The sequence below is a fragment of the Macadamia integrifolia genome, chromosome 1 (genome assembly GCF_013358625.1).
Source record: "Macadamia integrifolia cultivar HAES 741 chromosome 1, SCU_Mint_v3, whole genome shotgun sequence".
In the NCBI taxonomy this organism is placed as follows: domain Eukaryota; kingdom Viridiplantae; phylum Streptophyta; class Magnoliopsida; order Proteales; family Proteaceae; genus Macadamia; species Macadamia integrifolia.
The window spans coordinates 11,232,823-11,260,609 of record NC_056557.1 but is presented as its reverse complement, the minus strand read 5'-3'; the positions used below and the strand labels follow the sequence as shown (position 1 = coordinate 11,260,609).

Below are 27,787 nucleotides of genomic sequence, written 5' to 3'. Positions count from 1 at the left end.
GTAAGTGGCAATGGATTCTGCAACCTTGGCGATGAGAGCTTCTTCGGCCTGCTTCACAAGATTACCGAACCCAAAATCGTATCCTTTGAGGACTTACGGTCATGTAGAGGATAGGGTATCATCGACCTCGCCGTCGTCTCCTCTGAAATCCAATACCAATACCCATACCCATACCCAGAACCCTAGCTCTTCTTTCCCTTGCTCTGCTGTGGCTGAGGCTTTGTTGGGAACCGTAGAACTAGCCGTTTGCAAGCTTCCTCCTCCGTTTGATGAATCGCAGCGTGTACCTTCTAATCGAGTCATGGGTTGTACCACCCAGGTGTGGTTGGATGCCAGTTTGGATGATTGTGGCCGGATGAGGTTCTCGGGCTGTGTTTAGAACAGAGACAATGTGGTCAACTGTCGAAGTGAAAAGTCGGGGTTTGGGGTTAAAATTGTTCACTCATTTCTGTTTCAAGAAATGACGAAACAAGTGGAACTTGTTCCGTCGTTTATGTTTCTTGAACCATAAATCAATATAAATTTTTATTTATGTTTCTGAAATAAGTAGAAACAAAACAGGTTTGTCAAACGCCTTTTGTTCGTTTCTTGACACAGAAACAATAGAAACACGTTTCTAAAAACGTTATCAAACGGGCCCTTAATTCCATAAAACCCACTTAAGCCACAAATTTCTTTTGGACGTCCTATTGTGGAAGACTGAAATCAATTTTTTAGTGCCAATATGTTCTATTGCTACTTTTCGAATCCGATTTCCTATTTTAACTAGGTACTTTATTTCAATGTGTCGACTCACTAAGCACCTGTTGTTAGTGAAGTGAACTGTTGTAATATTATCACAAAAGATTTGCATCAGGTTCTTAATATACAAAACAACATACTTTTAGAATTGTGACAAAATGCCTGAAAGGTATTGCGTAAAAGACAAACCTAATAGCATGTCATGATTTCTACTTCTAAAGTAGAAGAAACAATCTTACTAGAATCGTTCTAATACTTCTATTGCGAAGGTAATACTACGTCTTGCACAGACTTGAGCATACGTTGACCTAATTTAGACACGTGATATTTTCAATAATTTTATCCTTTAGGAACGTCATTTTGACTCACATCTGATGCATCTTTTGTCACAATCTAAACCCAGATGTCAGGTGAAGGTACAACACTCACGGACGCATGCTGATCAAATGGTCGACAAATACTAACAAAACATCCATCACAAACTTCATCAATTCAAATCTCAAATCAAATAATCCACCATTGTAAAAAATCTCAAGTACTCCTATTGGTAGCAATCTAAGGTATGTTCCATTTGACTTTCTTTGGTCTGGAGCAATCTATTTGCCCTCATAATTTCATAAAATTTACCTTTATACACAATCACCTTTCATAAAGTCACTTTCTTTAAGAACACACATATGTGAAAATACATGTAAAATCTTCAAGTAAGAATCAACATCAATACATATTATACAATAATATTCATTTCTATCAAATATCATCCATAAACTCATGTCACACATAATTAGTTACATCTCCCATTAATCTCCTAATAAAAATTTATTCAATACCCCATTTTTTTTCAAAAGTAAACAAAATTCAAAAGTCAACACAAAGGTAAACTCTTTTAGACGAGGGTCAAAATCTAGGAATCAATCCTCCTTGACATGTATTAGCATCCTTTCGAAGATGAGAATGATCGGTAAAATGATCTGGGAGTTATTAAACAAACTCTAATCTCGATGAGTAACTTTCAGATTTTAGTAAATCTGAAATTACTCTCAATCTATTGGATAGATAGTCCCCAAATTAATATTCGAATTACCACCTTCCCTAGGATAGTTCTATTAACTCCCAAATTATGACCAAAAGTTAATGGTTGAATTAAAAGCAATTAGGAAAATACAAGTTTAGGTCTCCCAATTTTTTCAATTTCACGAGGTTTTAAGTAACATGCAAACTGAGAGTCAGGTCCTCTCTCATAATGGATCGATTCTCACTCTATGGGAGGAGAACTCATGATAAAAATATGTGAGTAGGCAAATTTGCAGCCTATTTGACCAAAGAAATTAGACCCCTCCTAATCTATTATGTGGCAGATTTTAAGGGTCAATTGGGCCACTTAGAGAATACGTGTGTGTACAAAAGGTTTCTTAACTACACAACTTGTAGGTGGGCTGATCATTACAATATTTGCTTGGATAGGGTATCTTAGATATGTAAGATATCGATCCATTTGAATTTTTTCTTCATAAAATATTGAAGTAATTATTCATCTCAACTCTATCCGCATACTAAAAATTAAAGCTTTTAAACAATCATAACCAAAATAAATTTTGGGAGAGAGTTGGGCATGCCGCTAGTTTTTTTTGGAGTTAGCGGCTCAATCAATAGAGGGATGTTGGGATGAAAAGGCATGGAGTCATTTCCAAAAGGAGGGAGAGAGAGAGAGATACGGGTTGGGCACTCCAACTGTAGCGTGCTCAAACTTTTCCTATAAATTTTTAATTTTAACTTTCCACCCCATGCATAGTCCTAGGTGAAAGAAGGCATTTGAAGCCCAAAAATGCCTACAATCAACTAAGGTCCTCATCGGCTATTCTAGTTGGCACCTTCTAGCATGACAATTATTGTGCTAAATCTAAGTATATTGAAGGTGCCTAATTATGAGTCACATGATGTGGTAAATAAGAATTGTTGAATGACATATCATTTTAGGGATCCTTGTGATAGAATGAATCTCTCAAAGTCTCATCTGATATTTCTGGAATATATATATATATATATATATTGGAAAATACCACTTAAAAAAAAAAAGTATCAAATTACCCTCGACTAAGTCATTGCCACTTCTTGGAACCTCCCCATCCCTTCTTGATGGGTAAGGAGAAGGTGTTTTATTATTATTAATTTTTTTTTATCAATTTCTTGTGCTAGAAAATGGTGTGAAAATACTGCTGATTTATTCATTTAATAATGCAAAAACCTGTCAAATGGACCTTATACTTGGGGAACTTTTTCTAACGTGTTTCCGGATTAGATCTCGATTTCTATACCATCAAATAGTACTCAGAATGAACTTTCCAACCACATAATGCTTTGCAAAATTTCGATTACTGGATGAAAAAAAAAATTTGATTATTCCAAAATTTTCAACAAAGATTAATTTTAACTAACATGAGAGGTCCATGTGGCATCTTCTGACGGAGTCGTAGGGAAGTACCTGTGACTTGGCACAAGGTGAATCAGCGTTATCCCCCCACAACATGAGCTTTAAAAAAAAAAAAAGTACTTCCATAGTAAATTTCTGAGTTTAAATATTTTCTTGAAAAGAGAATCTGAGACTTCGGATTTGAACAAAAAGTCTTGGTGATGGAAAGATTCCATCGGGTAACCTTCGAGTTATCAAGATCCTCTTGACTAGCCAAATCAAAATTCAAGGATAATTATTCTAATCTCCTTTCTTGTTCAGTTATCAGAATAAATTAGTTTAACTTACATTAAAAAAAGAATAAATTAGTTCAAATTGATTCCAAACTAAAATAAATTAGATTAAAACAATTAAAGTAATTTATAATTAAATATTAATTTAAAATAGTGTAAACTATGTAAAATTAAATGGATTAATCATAGAATAACTGCTAGATTAAATTAGATAAGATTACTGGAAATAATTGTAGATGTGCATGTTAATTTAAAATAATTTAAATAATTGACTTAGAGCTAATGTAGCTTACTTCCAGTCAAAGCATGATAGTTAGTAGGATTAGTGGGCAATTTATTTATCTCTTTCAATATATGTAACGGTTAAATAATTTGAGGCATAGGACGATCAACTTTTATTGGATGGATCGGGTGTCTAACACCTACTCAAACTCTTTAAGCCAGGCTATACCACTGTGGAGTCAATCTCTCTTCCGAAAAGGGGAGAGAAATTTTGGATCTTAGATCTTAATTTAGATCGTAACTCACTCTAAAAAAAAAAAAAAGAATATCCCTTCTCAAATGCTTTCAAATCACAATTGTTTGATCTATATGCAGCACCCATTCATGTTTGATGATAGACATTGCCCAGCCCGAGACCCATAACAAATACCGCAAGTAAGGGTGTCAAAACTACCTCGACATGACGAAATCGAACCTAGATGAGCTTATTGAATCATGATGTGGATTGGGATTTATAAGAACGAAATCAAATCAAATCAAATCGAATCGCAGTCAAACTGACAAGACACCAGATCAAGCTAAAAAAATCAGACCATGACTGATATAACCTGATACCAGCCGAAATTCATTAAAAAAAAAAAAACACACACACACATTTTTAAAAAAATATTTACACAGTAAACTGGAACCAAACCCATATAAACTTGATAAGAAAAAAAGAAAAGAAACTGAAACTGAAACTGAACAAAAACCGGTGAAACTGAACCAAAACCGGTACAAATCGACGATCAACACACCGACACGTAACGTGGTGGTGTGCTTAGAAAAATACCTGTCGGACATCTCCGCATTGAAGAAAGACTCCTTCCCTCCCTCCACATCTGACCTCATCCGTTCGTTTCCGCCAAAGTAGGCAGCCAAAAACACATAACCTCGAACTCGAACAGGAGCCAACTCGGGTGATCCTGCTCCGAGTCCAATCGCGAGATGATGAGCGATGTTGCCCCCGGCCGAGTCACCCGAGATAAAAACTCTGTCGAAATCGGCGACATCGGTCAACCAAGTGTCGGGATTATCGGACAGAGCCTGAGCTTGAAGCCACTTAACCGCAGAGAATCCATCTTCGATAGCCGCAGGAAGGCAATTCTCAGGTGAGAGACGATAATCAGGTGAGACGACGATTGCTTGAAGGTCGGAAGCGAGACGGAGGCAGTAGTTTTCGAAGTTGGGCCAAGTGCGAGTGCCGATGCAGAAGCCACCACCGTGGAAGAAGTAGAAGATTGGGAGCTTTGTGTTTGTGATGGTAGAGGATGAGGGTGAAGTGGGCTTGTAGAGACGGAGGCGGAGACCATGAATTGGATCGAAGGGGATGTCTTTCCAGATCACAGAACCATCGTCATGGGCGGTCGCGTTGAGGGTTGGCAGATCAGAGCGGACTATTGAGCCGTCACTGTAGACTTAGAGGTCTCTGAGGCAATCGTCTACTACATAGGGAGTGGTGGCGGTGGTGTTTGACATCTCTCTCTCTCTCTCTCTCTCTCTCTCTCTCTCTCTCTCTCGCGGATGGGCTCGAATTTTAATGAGGTGAGAGTCTAAAAAAAATCCTCGTGCGCGGCTGCGGCGGAGCGGCAAGGATCCGATGGCCAGCATGGCATTGGCACATGTGCCGATGTCATCTTTGCCGTCTGATGCTCATGCACAGCCGCCCCGCTGCAAAGGATCATCGCCTGGTGAGAGTAGGAATATATGGTAACTTTTATTTTTTGGTTAAAGAATATATATGGTAGGCGATGACGTGACATACTTAAAAAGGATTAGACTCCTCTCCAACATCTCAGGCTATGTGTGTTCAAGACTTTTTAACCTTTGGATGGATCGTTGGAGGATCATTGGTGGTGGAGAGGATCCCAATCCAGTTAAAAATGGGGTTGTTTGTATTTTTAAGATTTAAGCATATGTTAATATGATTTGTGTGATTTAGGAAAATGGATTAGTTGCTCGTATGATCACCTGGTTGTACAAATCAGTATCTAACACTTGTCATTTTTATTTTCAAATATACTCATCTTTATCCTTGTAATAATATAAGGGGGGGACAGATGTTAAATGCTGACTTGTACGACCAGATGATCGTATGAGCAACGAATCCTATCTTATGCTTTGGAGCCTTTGGCCTCTCTATACACTGCTTTGCTATTTATTAGAGGGAAAAGAAAAAAATAAAAAAAATTCCTTCGTCAGCTTTTTTTTTTTTGCCCGACTACTCACCTAGATGCAAGTGTAAATTTTTATACACGGGAGTTGGATCTACGTCTATTCCTATGAGAATCATAGAAATCGTGGGATTAACCCCCAAGGAGTTAGGGAAGTCGAACTTAAGACCCATGTTGATTTAGGCATAATTCTTTGTCAACTGAGCAACACCCTTAGTGTTTCCAGATTATATAAGCCCATCTGTCCTAATTGTCTAATTACATTTTGCGGCAGTGCCCTGCGGTTTACATAGCTACTTCTTGTAGATGATAAATTAATTGGTTCATTACAAGTCTAAGATCATAACAATATGGGATATTAACACACAAGCCTTTTGTGTAACCATGAAGATTATCCCCCAACAAAAAAATTAAGACAAGTTCGAGCATTTCCCGAAAGGATACAATTTTATGAAATATTGAACAATTGAGGTATTCAACTTCATTCGAGACTGAGATCTGAAAATATTATATTGTCACGGACATTCAATGGCGGCAATACTTACGAAGTTACATGTAAAATATCTCTTAATAATTAATAGAAGTCAACAGTTCCATCACATCGAAAACTCTTCTCTCTCTCTCTCTCTCTCTCTCTCTCTCTCTCTCTCTCTCTCAATAAGTGCAATATTACTGCCATGATATACTAATATAATCACAAGGGTTATTATTAGTTATCCTTCACCACATAGTAAAGGGTCAATCACTATCTTAGGGTCATTACTTTGACTCCCATAAGACGAAGTCATAATATCCATCACCTTTCGTATGATACCCTCTCAACACCATTCAGATTTCACACCCATTATTTGAAACGATTCTCCTCTGGCTGTGGGTTTGAGAAAACTCCGTATTATGCATGAATACAAGCGTACAATAAGAGATAAAAGCACAAAAGCATGCATTTATACAGGCGCGCAGACGAAGACAAATTAAAGGGGTCAACGAATTAGATTGGCGTTGCTATTGATTATTTTTTTGCATTTGTCCTCCAATAAGTGCTTCGCCACCCCTTTACTAATAATTTGCCACTTCCAATGTCTCTTAATTTCTATTCTTGCTCTCCACTCCCTCGTCCCTGCACCCACTTCTATTAATATTTATGCACACACTGAATGTGACTGATCATTAATTAGTGTCATTTATTGATTATTCTCTGCTTCAATCTCAAGTTGGATTGATATATATCATTTCTCAATTGTGGAAAAAATCTTAGGATGGAAGAAACTTTTCTGCCCTTCTTCACCAATAAAGTTATGATCCTCCTTAGACCTGCAGTGGTGGAAGCTCATGTATTATACATGCTCTTTATCCCCCCCAAAAAAAAAGACTTCTAATAAAATATATGTTCTTATATATATATATATATATATATCATCGAAGGGGTACTGATTAATACAAAATAATGAATCAAATATGCTAATAGTTAGAGTGATTGGATACTTAGCAGCATATGTACCATATCATGTAGCATATGTACGCAACTTAAAACTTACATGACAAATATAGACTCATCTGTAGATTATCACTAATGATCTGACTGCACAAGCTAAGGAGCCAAGTGTATATCAAAGAATCAAGCACGTGGAGAAAAACTAGTTGGAGAAGCACTCAAAGAAGGAGTTCGGCTAAAGAGGTTCTTGGTTGACTTGAGACAATTGCACAAGCTAAAGAGCCAAGATCACGTCAAAGGAACAAGTATATATGTGGTGTAAAAATAGTTGGAGAAGCACTCAAGGGAGCTTGGTTGAAAAGGTTTTTGACTAATCTAAGACAATTGCACAAGCTAAAGAGTCAAGAGCATATTAGTTGATCAAATATGTGGAATGGATACCTTATCAGAGAGATTATTCAGCAAGGTGATGTAGCCTTTACAAAGTTGACTTTGTAGATATTTTGTCTGATCCCATGACAAAGGGTTCATCACCAGTTGCATTTGAGAAACATGTTGAGAATGAGTGTGAAGTACATAAGAAATTTGCTTTGACGTAGAAATGATAGATTGTTGGAATTGTGTCAATCAAATTAGAATTTTCATTTAATATTTAAATTTATTTATTGTGCATGATTATTGATGGGGTATTCACTTACAGTTCTCGATTGGGATAGAATTGAACATCCTATTTATATAGTTGCCACGCTATATATTATTAGAAATGATGATTCCACACTATATATTATATTAAAAGATTTGTATCCTATGTAGTCTGCCAGCCCCTTTTGGATCAAAAAACTGGATTGGGCTGGGTTTGTCTCGGCTTAGATCTCTAAAGAGGGTCATTCCGATCCAGCCAGACTAAGGCAACTGCCTCAAATGGGATGTAGGTACAATTTTTCATCTCCTACAACGAGAGTATGGTTTTTTTTTTTTTTTTTTTTTTTTTTTTTTTTTTTTTTTTTTTTATGGTACTAATAAGTGTGGATGTTTTAGCTTCTTCAATTTGAATCCGAACACTCCTTACTTGGAAACTTTTGAATTATGTAGTTCTCTTAGATGGTCATTGGGTCATGGATAGAAATATCGGTCGATACAAAAATGTAAATAAATTTTCTTATTATGTAGACTTTTGATTTCTTATTATTTTTTGTGCTTAGCAGGGCTATCAAAAATTTGTTATCTCATTTCTCCTTTCATAAAAGTAGGTTGGATGATGGATTGTTTTGCTGGTGGACATAATGCATGTAGGACGCTTTGCTTTGACCAATCTATATGGTTCGTCAGGTAGACAACAGGTAACTTATCATAGTTTATCATTATAAGCTTGTGTGGCTGATTTGTAGTGGTGTGTCAGGTTGACAGCCGTCACTTATTGTAATCAGCCATAACCCGTCAATCTTTTTGCATGAATCCTCACGCTCATCCTTGCTTAGAATCTCCATGTAGCCGAGTCCATTAAGTTGGGATAAGGTTTGTTAATGATTCCATGACATAAGTGCAATTGCACATAGAGTGTAAGCATTGAACTAGATCACACGAGAGTCTTTTATGTCATATTGTCAATTAATGAGAAACGAGATTCTAGTTAGTAAAATTTGATTTGTCCCTTGCTTGGGAGGTCGTTGCCATTGTGGTTACACATCATGTATTGGTGCACTAATGATAGTTGTCTCCTTGATTGTACATTAGTGTATTGGATTCGTAGTGTCTGGTTAAATAGGAACATGGATCTTGTAATGATTTTGTAGAGTGCTTACAAATAACATTTTTGAAAAACTAATATTATTTAATAATAATTTTATTTTATTAAAAAAATTGGTGCAATCATCGAGACATAATCTATGTATAATCATGCTCGATAGATTAGAGCTTGGTTGTAATAAATTTACATTTCCTATTATGTGATATTGTTTAGTGGATGAACTAATTTGTAATTCATGGGATTAAGTTCCAATATCTAATACTTTGGGGAGTTAATGGTATTACCTTATATATATATATATATATATCTTTAATTGGACTAATAGATAGAATAAGATATTTTATTTTGGTAAAATACCGAATGGGATCCTAAATTTTCCCTCTTCTTAGAGAACCAGAACACTTGTCCTTGTATGGAATTATAAGTTTAGTATATGTGATTAAGATTCCACAAATTAGGAAGCCTAGTTTTATGGGCAACCTAAGTTATAAAAGAGAGAAGGAAGGACCATGATTTTTGGCTTCTCTCCCTCCCCCCTCACATTTTCTCTCTTTCTCTCCTCGTTCTCTCCTTTTGTGTGTGGAATGGTGTGTGTATGATTTTGTAAAACCCTAACGTGAGAGAGTAACAGTGTGTGTTCCCTACAAAAATTCAAGTCACGCAACAGTTGTAGTGATCAGATTCCTTGGATTGCTTGATTGAGGAAAAGCTAAGGTTGTGTGGAGGAACTATGCTTGCGGTTCTCAGGTAATCGATTTTCTCTGCAGTTAAATTTTGTTCCAAAAACCTTGTATACAGGAGGATGTTGTTCCAATCCTCCACCGTGTCAAGCATTTTTTGCAAACAAAAACTTAGCACAAGAATCAGCTGAATCACATGTTCACAAAGTATCAGTACTAATCAAATCAAGGGTGTTGATTTAGAAATAGAACCGAAACCTGCTGCTTTAAACGAAACAATATTGAACCTAAAAAAATTTGATTCAATTTTTGTTTTAGAAATTGAAACTCTATTCGGTTTGGATTCAGTTTTAGGTTAAAAATCGTAGTTTGAACTGAAGCGAATAAAGTGTAACCCATATAAACCAAATCCTAATCGAACCTACACCATATTGAACCCTTAATGGATATAACACTGAATTCTAAGATTTCAGGTTTCACTATCTAATCTATCCTCATTTCTCTTCTGCAGTTCTGAACTTTTACTCATTTCCTCTTTCGTGCCTTGCTTTTTCAAGGCTAGTATGAGACATTGCCGAGTCTTGTACAAACCAAAGAACCAAATGAAACTAAATATAGAAAATCAAATCAATTTGATCTGATTTTGATTTGAGGTAATGAAAAGTTTTCAATTTCGATTCTAAGTATTTGGGATTCACCACCAAGAGATTTGGTTTTCATAAGTGTTGGTTGAGCTTCTAGGTTTCCTTCTCTACTAATGGCCATGTCGAAGGTGAAGTGGTTTCCTGGTTTTAGATTTTCTTATATATTCTTTCTAGGGATGTCTAGATTGTAAATCTTGTACCATTCTGTCTTACTTATATTAGTATATATCTTTCTTATTTTTAGCAGAAAAATAACAATATCAAAACTGAAACAAAAAATCAGAACCAAATCAACTGATGACACCTTTAAATCAAATTGCACTGTGGAAAATATAACTGAAGCTGACAAAAGCCATAAATCCACCCCAATATGTGTTTTACTGAACAATCTATTAAATATACCAAAGTACCTTCAAGATTATTTTTCCCACCTTAATATCTAAACAGAATGGTAAACATAGAGGACATAGAAAATATGGTTTTGCTAGATCCTCATTATTGATACAACCAGGGGAATTTTTCAAACGACATTAAAATGAAACAGGTGTGTGTCAGTGCAACCCATTTCTAGTTGCTGGAGTTTTCAGTGATGAATCTTTTGATGAGTTGCATCAACTTGTTTGATGATTCAGAGTAGGGTTGGGCTGTAAAGAAACCGTGATCTACTCCCTCGAATTCGGCATACTCTATTTTCTTTCCCCACTCTTTCAATCTCTTTGCGTAATCTACAATCCTGTCCTTCAGTATATCATAGCTACCACTTACTGCCAGGATAGGGTCTAGAGCCACAGATTCAAGGCTTGGGCTAGCAGGTCCAAATGGGTTCACCAATGGGTGATCTGTTGTCTCTCCAACTGGTGTTGACAGCTTCCAAAGCCTGTCCAATATCATCTTATGTTACATGGTTCCAAACCAGAAGTTTTATATATCATGTCATAACAGCAGGGGTACATATGATGCATCTAATATATGTACATGTAAATACATAATCACACTTTCAAATACATACATACATACATACATATGTGTATATATATATATATATATATATATTAATGTTCATCTCATTTTTGAATATAAATTGATATAAGAACAATAATATTTAATATCAGAAGCAGCCTGGTTGAAAAAATAAATCTCCAAATAGACCTTTCATATAAGAGTGATATGAAAATTTTGATAATTGGATATATGGAGAATAGTGTGGATTGAGCACTTATCAATTTTTACGGGTTTACAATTATGTCAAAAATTTTTTTTTCCTTTTTTTTTTTTTGATATTTTTTCAGTCTTGAATTTTTTAAACCTCCATTTTACCATTTGTCAAAACGTGACTAAGCTGAAATCTGTATATCTAACCAAAGAATTTTAAAACCTTGTGCTAGAGGATGGCATGAAAACACCGCTGATTTGGTCATTTAACCAGCAAGAACCGGTTGAGTGGACCTCATACTTCATGCATGGACCACTTGAATGAAGAGTTATAGTTGCTTGAAGTTTTCCAATCAAAGATTCACTTTTAACTAACGTGAGAGGTCCACATGTCACCTTCTCACGGAGTCACAGTGCATGGTCCGATGCAAGGTTTATTTGCGGGACCACTGCGTGAGCTTCTGAGGTACTGCATGACCTACGGTGCCATAGACGCCTATTTGTGGGCCCGTGGATGGAAGTATTTTTTAGGTAGTTTTGCGACTGATGGCTGGATTCAAAAATTATAAATAGATACCCACCCGTTGTGAAAAACACCGATTCACGTTCCAAAAGTTAGAAAAAGTACATTCCATAAAAAAATTCCCGAGTTCAAATATTTTCTTAAAAGAAGAGTCTGAAACTCCCGAAGACAGAATGATTCTATCGGGCTCGTGCCTCTGGGTTATCAAGATCTGTTGACTTAATCAGGAGTTAAGGACAAGTATTTTTTTTTATTTACTATAATAAATTAGTTTAAATTGAATTTAAATTAAAATAAACTAGAATAAAATAGTTAAATAATCAGAATTTTATATTAGTTTAAATTAATATAAATAATATAAATTAATTGAATTAATCATAGAATAAATGTTAGATTAAATTAGAAAAGACTAATGAAAATAATTGTAGATGTGCATGGTAGTTTAAAATTGTTTAAATAATGGATTAGAGTCAATGCATCTTACTTTCAGTCAAAATATGATAGTTAATAAGACCTAGTTAGTATGATCAGTTAATAGTTTGTTTATTTATTTTTTCTTTAAATATACAATTGTTCAATAAATTGACGCATAGGAAGACTGATTTTTACTTAGGAAGACTAAATATCCAACACCTTTCTAAGTTTGCAACCTGACACCTACCCAGACTCTCTGAGCCAAAGTATACTACTATGGAATCAACCAATCTCTGAGAAAAATGAGAGAAAATTTTGGATACTAAACCTTGATATAGGTGGTGACTCAAAAAAAAAATAAAAAAAAAAACACACTCTCCCTAAGGACAGGGAGAAGAAAGGAGTGATATACCTCCAGACAACCACGGTTCCTTTTTCTGCTTATGTCTACACATATTTAATCTTGCTTAGCACTCAAAAGAAAGACTATGAAAAAAGGCCCCTACATGTAGTCTTTTATTGGACATGTATCGACCTTCAAATTTGAAACTATTTGCATCAAAAGTTTGTCTAACTCGAGCTCTGATTTTTATGTCGATTTCAGATTGATTTCTTAAAACAAGTCAACAAATAAGTTGCTTTGGTCAATAAATTGAAATTGTTTGATTGCATCAATTAAAATATTTCAAGAACAAGAAATTCATTTTGTAGTTCAATTTTAAGAATAGATTCTTTCTATTTAGAATATAATAATATTGATGATGATAAGGCAAATGGTTTTATGCATGACCTTATATGTACACGATCGTGCCATAACACATCCCCCTCTCTCCCCCATCCAATGTTTGATGGCATGACCATGTACATACATGGTCGTGCATAAAACCTAGGTTTGATATTATTATTATTATTATCTCAGGGGCAAGGCTGGGGTTGCGGAAATAAGTGGGTGTTACGGGAAGGAGAGGAAGAAAGAGGCTTGTTTTGATTTCATTCTTATTATAAATGCCAAATGATATTTTTCACCTCATTTATTATAAATACATTTTTTTTTTCAATGAGAATTATAAACACATTTTCATCAAAAGTGTTTAGCTTTAAATGAAATCGATTTCGTCCAAAAAGTATTTTAAGATTTCTACTGAAATTGATTTCAACTTCACAATAATAATGTGCAAAAATCATACCAAACACCTTTTGAAATTGAAATCAACCCCTAAATTATTTTCATTTTATTTATTTATTTATTTATTGAAAATTAATTAGTTTTTTTTTTGGGTAGAAAAACTAATTATTTCTCCTAGTCATAATAAAAGGAGCCTATAATACTGATGTAGCACCCATACCTGTAGAACCCATCATATTTGAGGCTAGGAATTCTCAAGTACATACCCAAACCCATACCTCATACCCATAAGTAGGGATGTCTATTGGCTGGGCCGATTTCAATCAAATCTGATCAAGCGGACTTCTCCACTTTAGGACTCTGTAACATGATCGATCCATTTAAGTAATCGGTCTTCATACACTAGGCATAGTTTCATTTATAAATAATCAGTTGGATAATCGAGCTGCCAATAATCAAGCTAATGGTCTTAGACAGACTAATGACATATTTATCTCTAAAAAGACTTTAAATGTGTTGAGCTTAATAAATGTGTTTTAAACATATCGTACTAAGTCAGGCTATTATCAGTTGGTCTGATTGGGGGCCGAAAACACCCTTACATCAGGAACGACCGATTTGAACTTTATGCGATTGGGTTCGGCCGGCCTGGAATTGACACCCCTAAGTCGTTAAGGTGATGGTGGTGGTAATGGTGAGCTTGATAAAATACCTGTCAGACAACTCTGTAGTCCAATGAGCCTCCTTCTGTCCCTCCAGCTCCGACTTCACTCGTTCGGTTCCGCCAAAGTAGGAAGCCAATTGGACATAACCTCGAACTCGAACAGGAGCCACCTCGGGGGATCCTGCTCGGAGTCCAATCGCGAGATGATGAACGATGTTTCCACCCGCCGAGTCACCTGAGATAAAAACTCTGTCGAAATCGGCGACATCAGTGAACCAAGTGTCGGGATTATCCGACAGAGCCTGAGCTTGAAGCCACTTAACCGCTGTGAATCCATCTTCGATTGCGGCCGGAAGCCGATTCTCAGGTGCTAGACGATAGTCAGGTGCGATGACTATGGCTTGAAGGTCGGAAGCGAGTCGGAGGCAGTATTTGTGACAGTAGGGCCGAGTGCGAGAGCCGAGGCAGAAACCACCGCCGTGGATGTAGTAGAAGATTGGGAGCTTCGTAGAGGAGGTGGCTGAAGCTGGTTTGTAGAGACGGAGGTAGAGACCATGAATTGGGTGGAAAAGGACGTCTTTCCAGATCACAGTGCCTTCTTCATGGACGGCCAACTCGGGGGTTGGCAGATCAGTGCGGACTGTGGAGCCGTCACTGTAGACTTGGAGGATTCCAGGGAAATCCTCTACCACATAGGGGGTGGTGGTGGTGGTGGTGGTGGTGGTGGTGGTGGTAGTGGTAGTGCTCGACATCTCTCTCTCTCTCTCTCTCTCTCTCTCTCTATGATGGGCTTGAATTTTAGTGAGGTGATCAGAGTAGAATATATAAGAATATATAGTGAACACCGTACCCATCTTTGATGACATATAAGACCATATTTTACTAGAAGTCACTGTTCAGTTTGTTCATGAAGAAGGACGCAGAAAATTGTCTTCCATGTAAAGACTTTTTTATTCAGTTTTGAGATGTGGATAGTAGAAATTAATTGTCATCCTCTATGGAAAGATTCATGCTTTTAATGGCATGGAAAGAAGCTTATATTCTCTAGGTTGTAAACTGTAAATCTATAATGGGGTTGCTCAAATGACCACCAGACAGAATCCACCTAACCTTCATTATAGTATACAACAGCGGTCCATGATGGCCTTTGATATAGAATTTTTTTTCCTCATGGAATTTCGATTGATTTGATTTCAATGTCATTTGATTTATTTATTTTTTTTTAATTAATTGTTTTAGATCTAAGATTTTTAATTTTCCAATGTCTTGACTCCTTTTTTCGGTAAAAAAAAAAGGGTGCTCTATGGTAGTGATCATAGCCCCCAGGACAAGCCCCCGTATGGCAAGTAGCGCTTCTGCAGGACTAATGAGCTATAATGGGCATGTCAAGACTCGAACCCACAACCAGCCTACTCAAGCCCACAACCAACCGACTCGAGCAATGGTGGGTTCAAGGCTTAAGGTATAAGATGTAAGGTTTAAGAATTTTATTTCTATGATTTAGTCTTCCCATTGAAATCTATTTCCCTCTTAACTCTTTGTGGGTGCGTGAATGTATACTTTTGTGTTCTTTTATCTCTTCAAGTGTGCGTGCATACATGCATATTTTTGTGTTCTTATCTCTTTGTGTGTGTGTGCCTACATACAAACATGATTGATCTTTTGGATTGTGTGTGTGTGTGACACACTTGTTGACATTCTCCTCCCACAACCAAGACTGCAAAGACAATAATTTAGTATATCCCTACTCTATACAGTGTAGAAATTTTTCATTACTTATAGATTCACACAACCAATACTTAGTAGTTAGTAGGATGGTCTTAACAATAAGTCATGCACATTTTTTTCTTGTGGACCAATTTATGGTCCTTAATCTTGCATCTAAGAGAAATCACATAACATATTAAAACCAACTTTAATCTAGTACTGTTGGTGGTTAATGAAAAAAATACTTCAAGTGTAATCCAATGTGCTAGCCATGTCAACTTCCGTGTAGATTTAAGCTATGGATCTATGACTGATTATATTAATAATTCCACAAATGATTAATCTCTTCCAGTTGCAACACAATGTTATCTCTGAATTATTATTATTATTATTTTCCTAAGGTAAAGTAAGTGGATAAAAGAATTAATGTTCCACTACGGCACTGACCCTGATTTATCTCTAGGGCTCTAATTAATGGTCTCAAGTTGGGGAATAATGTGGTCTCCCATCAAGGTTTCTTATCTTCAATTTGCAAAAGTCAATTTTACATTTTCTTTTTGGTTTCGGGCGATGTCTTTGTAACCAATCTCTAATGACATACCTTAGAATTGTTTCAAAAAAATACTTATAATATTAGGATCAAGTGATCAACCTAGTTTAATTAATAGGCCCGGGCAGGAGAATTTTAGCGATGCAACTGCAATTTTTTTTTGCTAAAGGGTCATTTATATTAAGAATAGGAAAAAAAAAAGATACAAAATTGAGAACCAGAACCTATACAGGAAGGAGGTTGATAAGTCCTCCAAGAACAGCAACAGATGGCTGCATGTTTTCCCCACCTTCACCACTGCCATCAGCAGGGGAGAAGGCAGCCCAAAAAAGGGAAATACAAAAATATCATAAGCAATGGAAACGAGGTCTCTGTTGAGCATCCAGCTGCAACTCCTCCTGGATTGTCTCTGGGAAAGGAAACATAATCGAGGATGCCCCAATTTTTGCAGCCAATTTCACCAAGTAATTTGCTATTGGATCAGCTTCTCTAAAACAGTGTCTGAGCTTCCATTGGATGGAAGATAAGAAAAACTACATACAAATCCAATCTTGCATTATCCACCATGGAATTGAAGAATTATACATTGTCACTATCACTGCTATTGAATCACTTTCCACCCAAAGGTTATTGATTGCCAAATCTCTAGCCATCTTCAACCCTTCCACCAAAGCCATAAATTCAACCTCATTTTTTTATTTAATTCCGAGAAAGGAACTAAAATAAGAATCACTTTTGCTTCTTAATCCCTTATCCCAGTCACGTATTGACTGATTGCGAGGAGGAGATAGGAATACATCCTTTTTCATATATCCATGGTGCATCGACGTCAGCATAATAGAATTCTGAAGTTGAAATTACCATCAGGACAGTGGTCATCTACTGCTTCGGGTAAAAAATGTTTCACATATTCTCTGTGACCATTTTCATGCTCTTTGTTCTTCATAATCAGTTGATAATGATGCTCTTGCCCAGGTTCTTGATGCGGTACAGCCAATGGTTACTGATGCGATGCATTTCTGATAATATTATGGTGGCACATGAGATTTCTATTACATCAAAAAGCACAAAAAAGGTAAAGATCAATTCCTAGCTTTGAAATTGGATATGCGAAAAGCATATAATAGGTTAGAATGGAATTTTATTGAAGGAATGTTTTTGAAATTGGGATTTAATCAGTATTGGGTATGTCGTGTAATGACTTTGTATTCGAACTGTATCTTATAACTTGCTTATTAATGGTTGTATCAATGGGTCTGTAACTCCAATTAGAGGCATTAGGCAAGGGGACCCAATTTCCCCAGCTATTTTATCTTATGTTCCCAATTTCAACTATTAACCAGGCAGAGTTAGCTGGTTCTTTGAGAGGCATTAAAGTTTGGCATAGGGGTGTCCCTATTACACACCTATTTGCTGGAGATTTATTCCCTCAAGGATTGCTTGGATTTATATTGCAAGGCAACAGGGATGGGAGATAAATCTTCAAAAGTCGAGCCTCACATTCAGCCCCAATACGCATATGCAGTTTAAGAGGTGGTTTTCAAAAGTGCTCAAAGTACCATATGGTGATGGACCATCAAAATGTTTTGGAGCCGCCGGCGGAGTTTGGTGCATCAAAGAAGATGATATTTCAAGAAGTGCATAAATTGCAAGGGCGGAAAGAAAGTTTGTTGTGTCATGCAGGAAAGGAGGCCCTCGTAATTGAAGGCAGCCATCTCACCGATGGCGAACTTTGTCAGTTCACATTTTAAACTTCCATTATCCTTTTATGATTTTACTAAAAAGGCTTCTTCAAAAAAAAATTTCTGGGGTGAACCTGAATAGAAAGCCAAGGTCCATTGGATATCTTGGTCTAGGCTTTGTCGATCAAAGTGTAAGGGGGTTTGGGCTTCAAAGACTCAAGATTGCAAAATCAGGCACTATTAACCAAAGCTACATGGAAGTTATGGTCTTCACTTGAATTCACATTGGACTCTTTCCATTAAGTCCATTAATTTTCTAACTACGGATTTCTTCCACGCAAGATTGGGAAATAAGCCTTCATGGGGCTGGAGAAGTCTCTTAGAAGGAAGGAAGATGTTGCAGGCTGGTTTGATGTGGCAAATTGGTGATGGCAGCAAGGTGAATATATGGGCAGATCGTTTGGTTCCATCTCTACCCAGCGGTAAAATTCAGAATCCTCAGCCTAGTGGTTGTTCTTTAGTAATGGGTCTCTGATCTTACTGATGCTGGGAATCGTCTATGTAGGAGAGATTTATCGCAGCAGCATTTTCAACCAACAGATATGCAAGCCATTTTAAAGATAACACTTAGCTTGTATGTTACAGAAAACAAGGAGATCTGGGGTGCCTCAAAGAATGGATGCTCTACTGTAAAATCAGATTATCATAACATGACAGATTCGTCACAGACTGCTGCTGCCTCTACCTCACGAGTTCATTATTGGGAACCCATCCCTGAATCTGTATGGAGATGCATATGGGCCATTCAGACTTAACAAAAATTAGATCATTTATTTGGAGAGCTTGCAATGAAGGTATTGCCACAGGGGAAGGGGTTGTTTTCTCGCAACACACAAATTGACCTAGCCTATGTTAGATGTGGGGCTCCAAAGGAAAGAGTAGATCATTTGTTGTTTTGAGTGTTCATTTGCTAGGGCTGTTTGGTATAGGAGTTCTCTCACTTACTCTATTCCAACTTTTCAATATCCAAAGCCCTCAAATTGGTTAGTCAGTTGGGATCTCCTCTTCCATCAAGACAAACGCCTAGCTCGCAATTCTCTCTCTCTCGAGCTTCTTTCCTGTGTTGGTATTTGTGGCGAGCGAGGAATGACTTGGCATTCAACACAAAGACATGGACCCCAATTGAGGTTATAACAGTCACAGAGAAAGCTTTTGTGGAATACCATTCAGCAACACCTCTTACATGCTCAACTTCGGGTGCTACTGTATCAGGTACTGATTTTGGTATTGAGTATTGGTCCCCTCGACACTTTGATTATTTGAAAGTAGATTGTGATGCTGCTTTTGTTCAAGGAAAGTCCACAAGTGGTTTAGGGGTTATATTCAGAGACACAGGGGGCAACAAGTGAAAGCTCTATCAACTCCACATCATATTGGCTTGGTTTTATAAGGAAAGGCCTTAGCTTTTGCTTGGCTCATTGGCTTGGTTTTACAAGGAGAGGCCATAGCTGTTCGCTTTGCTCTGACCCAGGCATTAGAGGCTGATTATCTTCGTCTCCAAGTTGAGATTGACAGCAAGGAACTTCTCTCTTACATCATGATCCGCAAGGAATTCCTCTTATTGAAGCAGCAACAATTATAGGGGATATACGATATCTCTCTACTTTCGTTTATCTTTCATTTCACTGTATCCCTCAGACTCTGAATTTGGCTACAGAAGCCCTGACACGGAAGGCCCTGTCTATTGTCTATATGACAGATTGACCGCTTTCCACTCTGTGGCTTCATAACCTATGGTTGTATGAGGCTACTGGCTTTACACATGCCTATCATCAGCAAAATCTCTTCTTACCAAAAAAAAAAAAACTAAGATGGTTATGGGGCGTTTTGATCCACATATTATTACACGATTTTATTTCTGGTTCATTTGGCCATATTGAAGCTCATAAAGTGTCATATTAAACAGTAACGAGTCATTTGCATTATTGTTAGGGACTAAATTGCTGCTTGAGCCTGTGTAACTTCCACCAGCTTGGTTACCATGGTTACTTCATGTCCATGTAGAAGCAACAATAACTCTAAATTCTCTACCCTTAATACCTTTTGCATTTAACAAAACTGCGAAAGTCGTAAACATATTGCCTTTGTTGGTAATACATGTCTAACAAATTCAGATAATAAGGGATTGAGTTCAAAGTTCGGAACGTAGCATATGCTACTGCTCCCTGAGTCTATATCTCTCCTACTACAAAGGTAGCAGATATCATTTTAAGAGGGGAGGAGAGAGAGATATAGACACGGGCACCCCTAATAGAGAACTTTACCCCATATAGGAATTTAAATATATTTGGCTACCTGTAATTATGATGGGAAAGAATGTGAACACAGCTAACATGCATCAAGCCTTCACCTTTTTTGAGGTAAGCCTCTAGGAGATTTGAACTCATGACCTCTTAATTGAAAATTGTTGGCACTTGCAAACTGAGCAACCCCTCCAGGTTTATGAATATGAGTTCACTTTTGAGAGAATGGAAGTTTTTTTTTTTTTTTTTTTTTTTTTTTTTTTTAATGATGAACATCCATCCCATGATGAACTAGATAAAGTGTTACAGCTCATTGTAGGGAAATTCATTGTTATTGACTATATATCCACTGTTGCGTTAGAAAACCGATCAGCGGGTATCTCTGTCCTGCACAAGTAGATCAAGTCAAGAGAGTCCCGAAGCTTACTCCGTGAGGGTGCTCTCCGACGCTCAAATCAATCTTCCTTGCAAAAGTAATGAATAAGGGGTGAGGAGAGAGCAATATAGTATGAGGGATGGTGAAGTGCCCGTACCTTAGGGGTCTTTTCCTATTTATAATATAAGGTTCCTTTCAGATGGTTTAGTCACTTTCTTGGGTAACAGAAAGGTGGGGTCGTGCTTCTTCCTCGACCAATCTTCTTGCTTGAGCATGGGAGTTCTCCCTGAATAGGTTACCCTCATTCTCACGTCTAGGAGAGGTTGAGGTTGAGGACGGGCGCATCCTAAGCAAGTGGTGGGGATTATGGGGACTCCACGATCTAGTGTGTTTTCCCATCTTCTGACAGCTATCTTTGAACGGCTCGTATATTCCCTCATGCCATGTGTCGGCCCGCCAATGGTATGTTGTTTTTGGGCATATCATATGCCCCTACTCCTTTTGGCCATTTTATGGACAATGAAGGAGTAAATGCTTGACTTTCCTCTTCCTTTTTTCTCAAACTCTGCGATTTTCAACATTTATTCAACTTATTTGGCATGGATTTTCTATTTTGGGTGTCTACTCCACCCATTCAAGTCGGCCTTTCCCATTCTGGGTGGCTACTCGGCCTATTCAGCTTGGTTTTGCCATTCTAGGTGTCTACTTGGCCCATTCAACTCTGGCTTTTCCTTTCTGGGTGTCCATTTGGCTTATTCAGCTCGGCTTTTCCAGTCTGAGTGTCTACTTGGCCCATTCAACTTAGGCTTTTATTCTTGCCCCATTCTTTGGAGGCTACTCGACCTATTCAAGTCGGGCTTTTATTCTCGGCCCTTTCTATTTTTGGCCTTGCCTACTTGGGAGGCTACTCGGCCCATTCAAGCAGGGCTATAGCTTCTCGGCCTTTCCCTTTTTGGCCTTGCCTTCTTGGGAGGCTACTCGGTCTATTCCTTGCAACAATAATGAATAAGGGGGTGAGAAAAGAGCAGTATAGTATGAGGGATTGTGAAGTGCCTATACCTTAGGGGTCTTTTCTTATTTATAGTATAGGATTCCTCTAGACAGTTAGTCACTTCCTAGGGTAACAGAAAGGTGGGGTCGTGCTTCTTCCTTGACAATCTTCTTGCTTGAGCATGGGAGTCCTCCTTGAATGGCTTACCCTCATTCTCACTTCTAGGAGAGGTTGAGGTTGAGGACAGGTGCGTCCTGAGCAAGTGTTGGGGATTATGAGGACTCCATGATCTAGTGTGTTTTCCCATATTCTGACAACTGTCTTTGGACGGTTTGTATAATCCCCTCATGCCACGTGTCAGCCCGCCAATGGTATGATGTTTTTTGGGTATATCACCCACGATTGTCATCTCTAAATTAAAGGGGATCTCAACATTATACTTCTAATCTTGTGGTGTCAATTGGTTCGAATCCAGTTTTTGGATTTAGATTCAATTCAGTTCAAGATACAATATGTACATATCAAAAACGAACAATTTTCACAAACCCTAAGTTGGCAAATCCTCCATTGTTGAATTGTCCGTTGGAAAGAATGTTAGCTAATCGGCTGTCGGCTTCTATTCTCGATCACTTCCTTCCCCACCCCCTCGAAACTGAATGATGTTTTGTTTGATTCCTATTTCAAGTTTCTGTATTCGATTTCATTCATTTTGTAGATAGTCTTAGTAATTTGGGTTAACTCATTCGGTTTTGTTCTGCTCACTTCTTTTGTTTGTGTAAGACTTACACTGCGTTTGATAGTCATTCAATTCCAGAAATGATGTTTCATGTCAAAAACAGATTTTCCAATTTCTACGTCAAAATGTTGTTTAAAAAAAAAAAAAGGTGTTTGAAGACAAGGCATACAAGAGGAAATGAAAATTAATTCAGAGCTATAGAAGAGAAGTGAGGAAAGTTGATAATTGAAGACTGGCAGAAAAAAGTGAAAACTGAAATTTTAGAACTCGTCTTTTAGCTTTTTATGGTTTAGCATGACCAAATGAAAATTTAATCCTCAAAACCAAAACCAAACTGAGTTTTCTGGATTCGATTAAACAGCCAGTTTTAATTCTAGTTCAAATTGACATCCTTTGTCTCTTTGGAAAAATCAAGTCATACATGCAACAACTTCTGGCTTGTTTAGTTCAACAATCAGAGAAGTATCATTGAAATAAAAATGTTTAGCCTATCATGTAGCTTGTTGTTCAAAATGTTTATTTGGGCATATGGCCCAATATTTTATGCTTTAGATGATCCATGACAGTGGACCACACCCCCCCACCCCCACCCCCAACCTCATTTTTTCGGTACTAGCCTTTGGGATTGAACCAAAACATACTATTTATAGAATAGGTAAATTAACCAAACAGGTCGGATCATGATTTAGGATATCAACTACTTTACTGGGTCCTTCAATTGTACTGCCTAGGCCTGGATACAAAAAAATATGTTTCTGCCTCCTGTTGTATATTGTGATTTGTGAGACAACAGTACGAGTAAAATAGTGTGGTGTGATCTTTTCGCATGCCAGAACTAGAGGGATGCACTAGTTTGAATCAAATCATCTAATTCCAAATGATTCAATGGACATGCATCTAAAATTTGTGGTAGGTACACCATAGTAATATTTATTTTTTCGGTAAGCAAACATACAATATTAAATATGAACTCATCGAGCTGAGCTTGTTCAATACAATCACCATACATCTTTCAGCATAGGACTATTATATTCCAAACAGTGAGATTGAGGGGATAAAGCAAAGGAGGCAAGGGCATTTGGAGCCATATTGTCCTCCCTATAAGTATGCTTAATTACAACTTCATCAAAATACTAATGTAACAAATCATTCCTAATATTGTTTGAATATTTAAAAAGCTTATTAGTTTGACTCATCTTCTAATGCCCTTTGAGAGAGCTAACAAGATGGCCTCACAAACAACCCAAGTTTCTGTTGTTTGTTATAGCCTGCTTCCTTACAGACCTAACAAAACAACAAATATGAACCATCATCAGATACTAAGCAGTCCTCCAATGGCAGCAGACCATGGATTCCAGCCGAGGCATCATCAGAATTAAGTTTTGACAAGTCCATCAAGATATTTCCATTGTACCCATAATTGGCTATATTTAGAGACTATGACTATTGGGCTTTTTTTTTTTTTTTTTTTTTTTAACTACACTCCAAGCTGAGATATATTCATGTGCAAAATTTAGAATTTTAGTAGCATACACCTTAGTAATATGCTTTTCTAGTCATTAACACCTAACATATCCATTATCCATGTAAGCTTCAACAATATAGTGACCACTGAGTAGCTTTTTTTTTTTTTAGATATGTTTCGATTTTGGTCAAAGATCTGACATTTATTTTGTTTATCAATTATAGGGGTGTAAAATGCCATAAGGCTTTGTGAACATAACTTTTCATGTGGCAAACATGGGTGGGTCCATGTGAAAGAGGAACCCTACCTATCTCCATTGGTGAAGTTTTAGCTCAAAATAGATAGAAGTACCTTGTGCGGGAGCTCAAAGGGGAAAGAATTAGTATAAAGCCACTGATTTCCTTTACAATGCAAAAAGCGTTCTTGTAATTTAACGAAATGATAAAAACACAGCTCTGAAACTTTTATAACTTGCCGTGTCTTTAATAGTCAGAGGATGGGCCAAGTGCTAAGTGGGTGCTACGTAAGAGATGAGTTGTGATGCAGAGGAGAATGTAGAACTAATGGCAAATGGTTTTGCTAGTGTCCCAAGAATATTCATAGAGGAGCATTATGAATACAATATCAAGGTTACAAAGGCGTAAGGCAACCCAAGGCGAGGAAAGAAGGCAATAAATCAAGGTGACGCCTAGGCAACCAAGATGCTAGTCCAGGCTGGACCACCTTGTCACCTAGGTGACGCCTTGATAACTATGTTCAATATCAATGTATCATGGGGCATCACTACTGCGATTGGCCGTCATATGCTCCTTTGTGAAGATTGTCTTGACAGTAGGGCACTTGAGCAAACTAGATCTGTTGTGTCTTCTAGAAAGTGAAGAAAAATAGAGCATCCGCCACTAGTAGTTTGAGATCCTATCTCTCCAGCTTCTATAGTGAGTCTTGCATGAAGATTTAGGATACATCCAAGTCAGATACAACAAGTATAGAGTGTTTAGATACGAGTCCTAAACAGCCTAGCCTACTGGCCTTGCTTGTTTTTCTTTCATTTGTTTCTAATCATATTGCTTATACACAGTTTCTTTAATTAGTCACAAGTCTTTTTTTCCTTCATCAATAGGTGTTGTGAGTGGCAATTTACATATTTTATAGGGTTCTATCATTTTAAAAGCGTAACAGATTTGTGTGCCATTGTTCTTCAACTCCGCTAGTGTTTTATGCTGCCAGTCCCAAGCCTGGAAAAAGGGCGAGGGTTGGTGCATAAGGTTGGCAGCTAACATTATTAAAATATTAGCTAAACCCTTTTTGCATGGATCTTAAAAATTTATATTTTCGAATTTATGCTAAGGCTTCCCCTGGAATCAATGTGCTGCACTATGACCCTAGTGTAGTGAATAGTGAGCTAGCTTAGCTAGGGTGTCCCCTATAAGCGACGCACCGCTTTGGCGCCCAAGGCAAGGGTTTTCACATCATGGATGAGTGCGGATAAAGAAGCTAGTCCAAAAGCATAGGATTAGATCAACATCTTGGAACATTTGACCTATAATGGTCAAAGCTTGGGGATTCCAATTTTTCTTATTTCCATAGATCCTTGAAGGCTAGAACCAATACCATCTCAATTGCTTCCATAGTGTCTATAAATGGTTCCTCTCAGTAAAGTGGAAGATATCAAATCCAAAGCAGTGGCCTATTTTGTGCAGTCTTTTAGATTTTCTGTCTCCGCCTCCCAAGAGCCTATTCTGGAAGGCCTCATCAACAAATCCATTCCTGCCTCCCTCTAAGCTACCCTTCAGGTTATCCCTTCTGAGTCTGAAAACCTAATTGTTGTTCACTCTTACAAGGCTAACAGAGCTAGCCTGGTATAAATGGGCTCAATATAGTGTTTTTGTTTTGCCTATTGGGATATTATTGAAGTGGGCCTTGATAAAGCTTCTTTAACCCCATTCAGATCAAAGGGATTAATCATACTTTTCTCTATCTCATTCCCAAGAAAGATGGTACTTCTTCTATGGCTGATTTCTACCCTATAGCCATTTGCACCTTGATTTACAAATTCATTGCAAAAGTCTTGGTTAATAGGCTTAAGTTGGTAGTTAATTCCTTGTCAATGATAATTTGATTCCTTGTCAATGATAACCAATCAACCTTCATTCTTAATCGATATATTTTTGACAAAATTCTGATAAAAGGAACCATTTCCTGGCTGCCCTCATGAAGATCTCCATCCACAAAGCTTTTGACTATTTAAGATGGGACTTTATAGTCAATGTCATGAACAAGACGTCCATTCCCCCTACTTTCACCAATTGGGTTTACCATTGCATTTCCTCCACCCATTTCTCAGTGCATGTTAATGGCAACCATGCTGATTACTTTGCCTACACTACCGGTATCTGCCAGGACTACCGCCTTTCCTTTACATATTCACTTTAGAAGTCTTCTCTAGAAGCATCTAATCCTATATAAACCAGTAGGTTAGTATCCCCCTCCCTAAATGCAAGGCCTTAAATCTCTCCCACCTTGCTATTGCCGATGATCTTATGCTTTTCTCCAAGACTGACCCTATTTCAGTTGAGTATTCTATGTCCTATTTAAGGAAGATTGACCATATGTCAGGGATTTTTTTAAACCTCTTTAAATCCCTCCTATTCTAATCTAGGTTTTCGAAGAGGTAAAGGCTTGTCTAAAGGAATTGACTAGTTTCTCTCTTGGGCTGCCATCGATACCCTCCAAATTGACAGTTCATCATTGTACCCTCATGCTTGACCTTTTTTAGCTAAAATGATCATTTGTATTAAAGAAAAAAGTGAACAAAGAATATTACAAAGAAGGAAAATAGATACTCCCCCCCCCCACCACCTTCAGCATTGCCATTAGCAAGGGTAATCTGCTAAACACTATAATTTTATTTTTGGGTGAATAAATAATTCATTGCCACGAAGGAAAAAAAGAAATACAACCCCAATCAAAAAAGGGGGAGGAAAAAAGTAGACAAAGCTCAAAGATGAGGACCACTCCTGATGATGGAGCTGGGCAGCTCCCAAGAGTTTACAATTTGACAATTTCTAGGGGTGGGGGTACATGTGGTAGAGATCCGAGAGACTTGTGCCTTGACATCAAAGGAGATGGAGCCCCAAATCTTATCCAAAGAGCAAGAATTGGAGGTCCATTTCCTATGGTTTCTTTCCATCCAAATCTAGTTGATGGTGGTGCAGAATGCGAGCTTTCCCACAAGATCACATATTGATTTACCCTGAAAAGTCATATCCATCCATAGCCACTCCTTTTGCAAAGGAAGAATTCTTCTGTTAGATGGCCAACATTCGGAGAGAACACATTTCCAGATGAAGTTGGAGACAGGACAAGTGAAGAAGAGGTGGTCAATATCTTCCAGTTCATTGCTGCATAGGATACACATAAGGTCTACAAGGATACCTCTGTGAATGAGGAAAGCTTTTGTGGACAAGGCTTTGTTTAAGACTCTCCAGACCGTAAAGCTCTGGTGGAGGATGCAGTAAGGGAACCATATGAGTTTGTGCCAGGGGATGACAGGACTGCGGGTCCTGACAAAATCCCAAGCAAATATGGTGGAGAAGAGCTTTGAAGCAACCGGCAGCCAGATGATAGAGTCCTCTTTGGGATGCTTGGATGGGGGGAAGAGAGTTCCAAATGAAATCAAGCTAGGCTGTAGAATGACTTTGGGGGGGGGGGGCAAA

General features: G+C 37.6%; 1 protein-coding gene and 1 pseudogene across 1 annotated transcript; both read right to left on the bottom strand.

The window, feature by feature from the left end:
• The window catches only part of LOC122062741, a 19,292-nt pseudogene extending 14,108 nt beyond the window's left edge, over window positions 1-5,184 (bottom strand).
• A 5,765-nt stretch (window positions 5,185-10,949) lies between these two features.
• LOC122062646 (probable carboxylesterase 15) lies at window positions 10,950-14,977 on the bottom strand (the record flags this gene model as incomplete). Its single annotated transcript, XM_042626319.1, has 2 exons — window positions 10,950-11,259; window positions 14,310-14,977. Coding segments are annotated over 2 exons (978 nt in total), but the record flags the coding sequence as incomplete, so codon positions are not given.
• Between the last annotated feature and the right edge of the window lie 12,810 nt (window positions 14,978-27,787).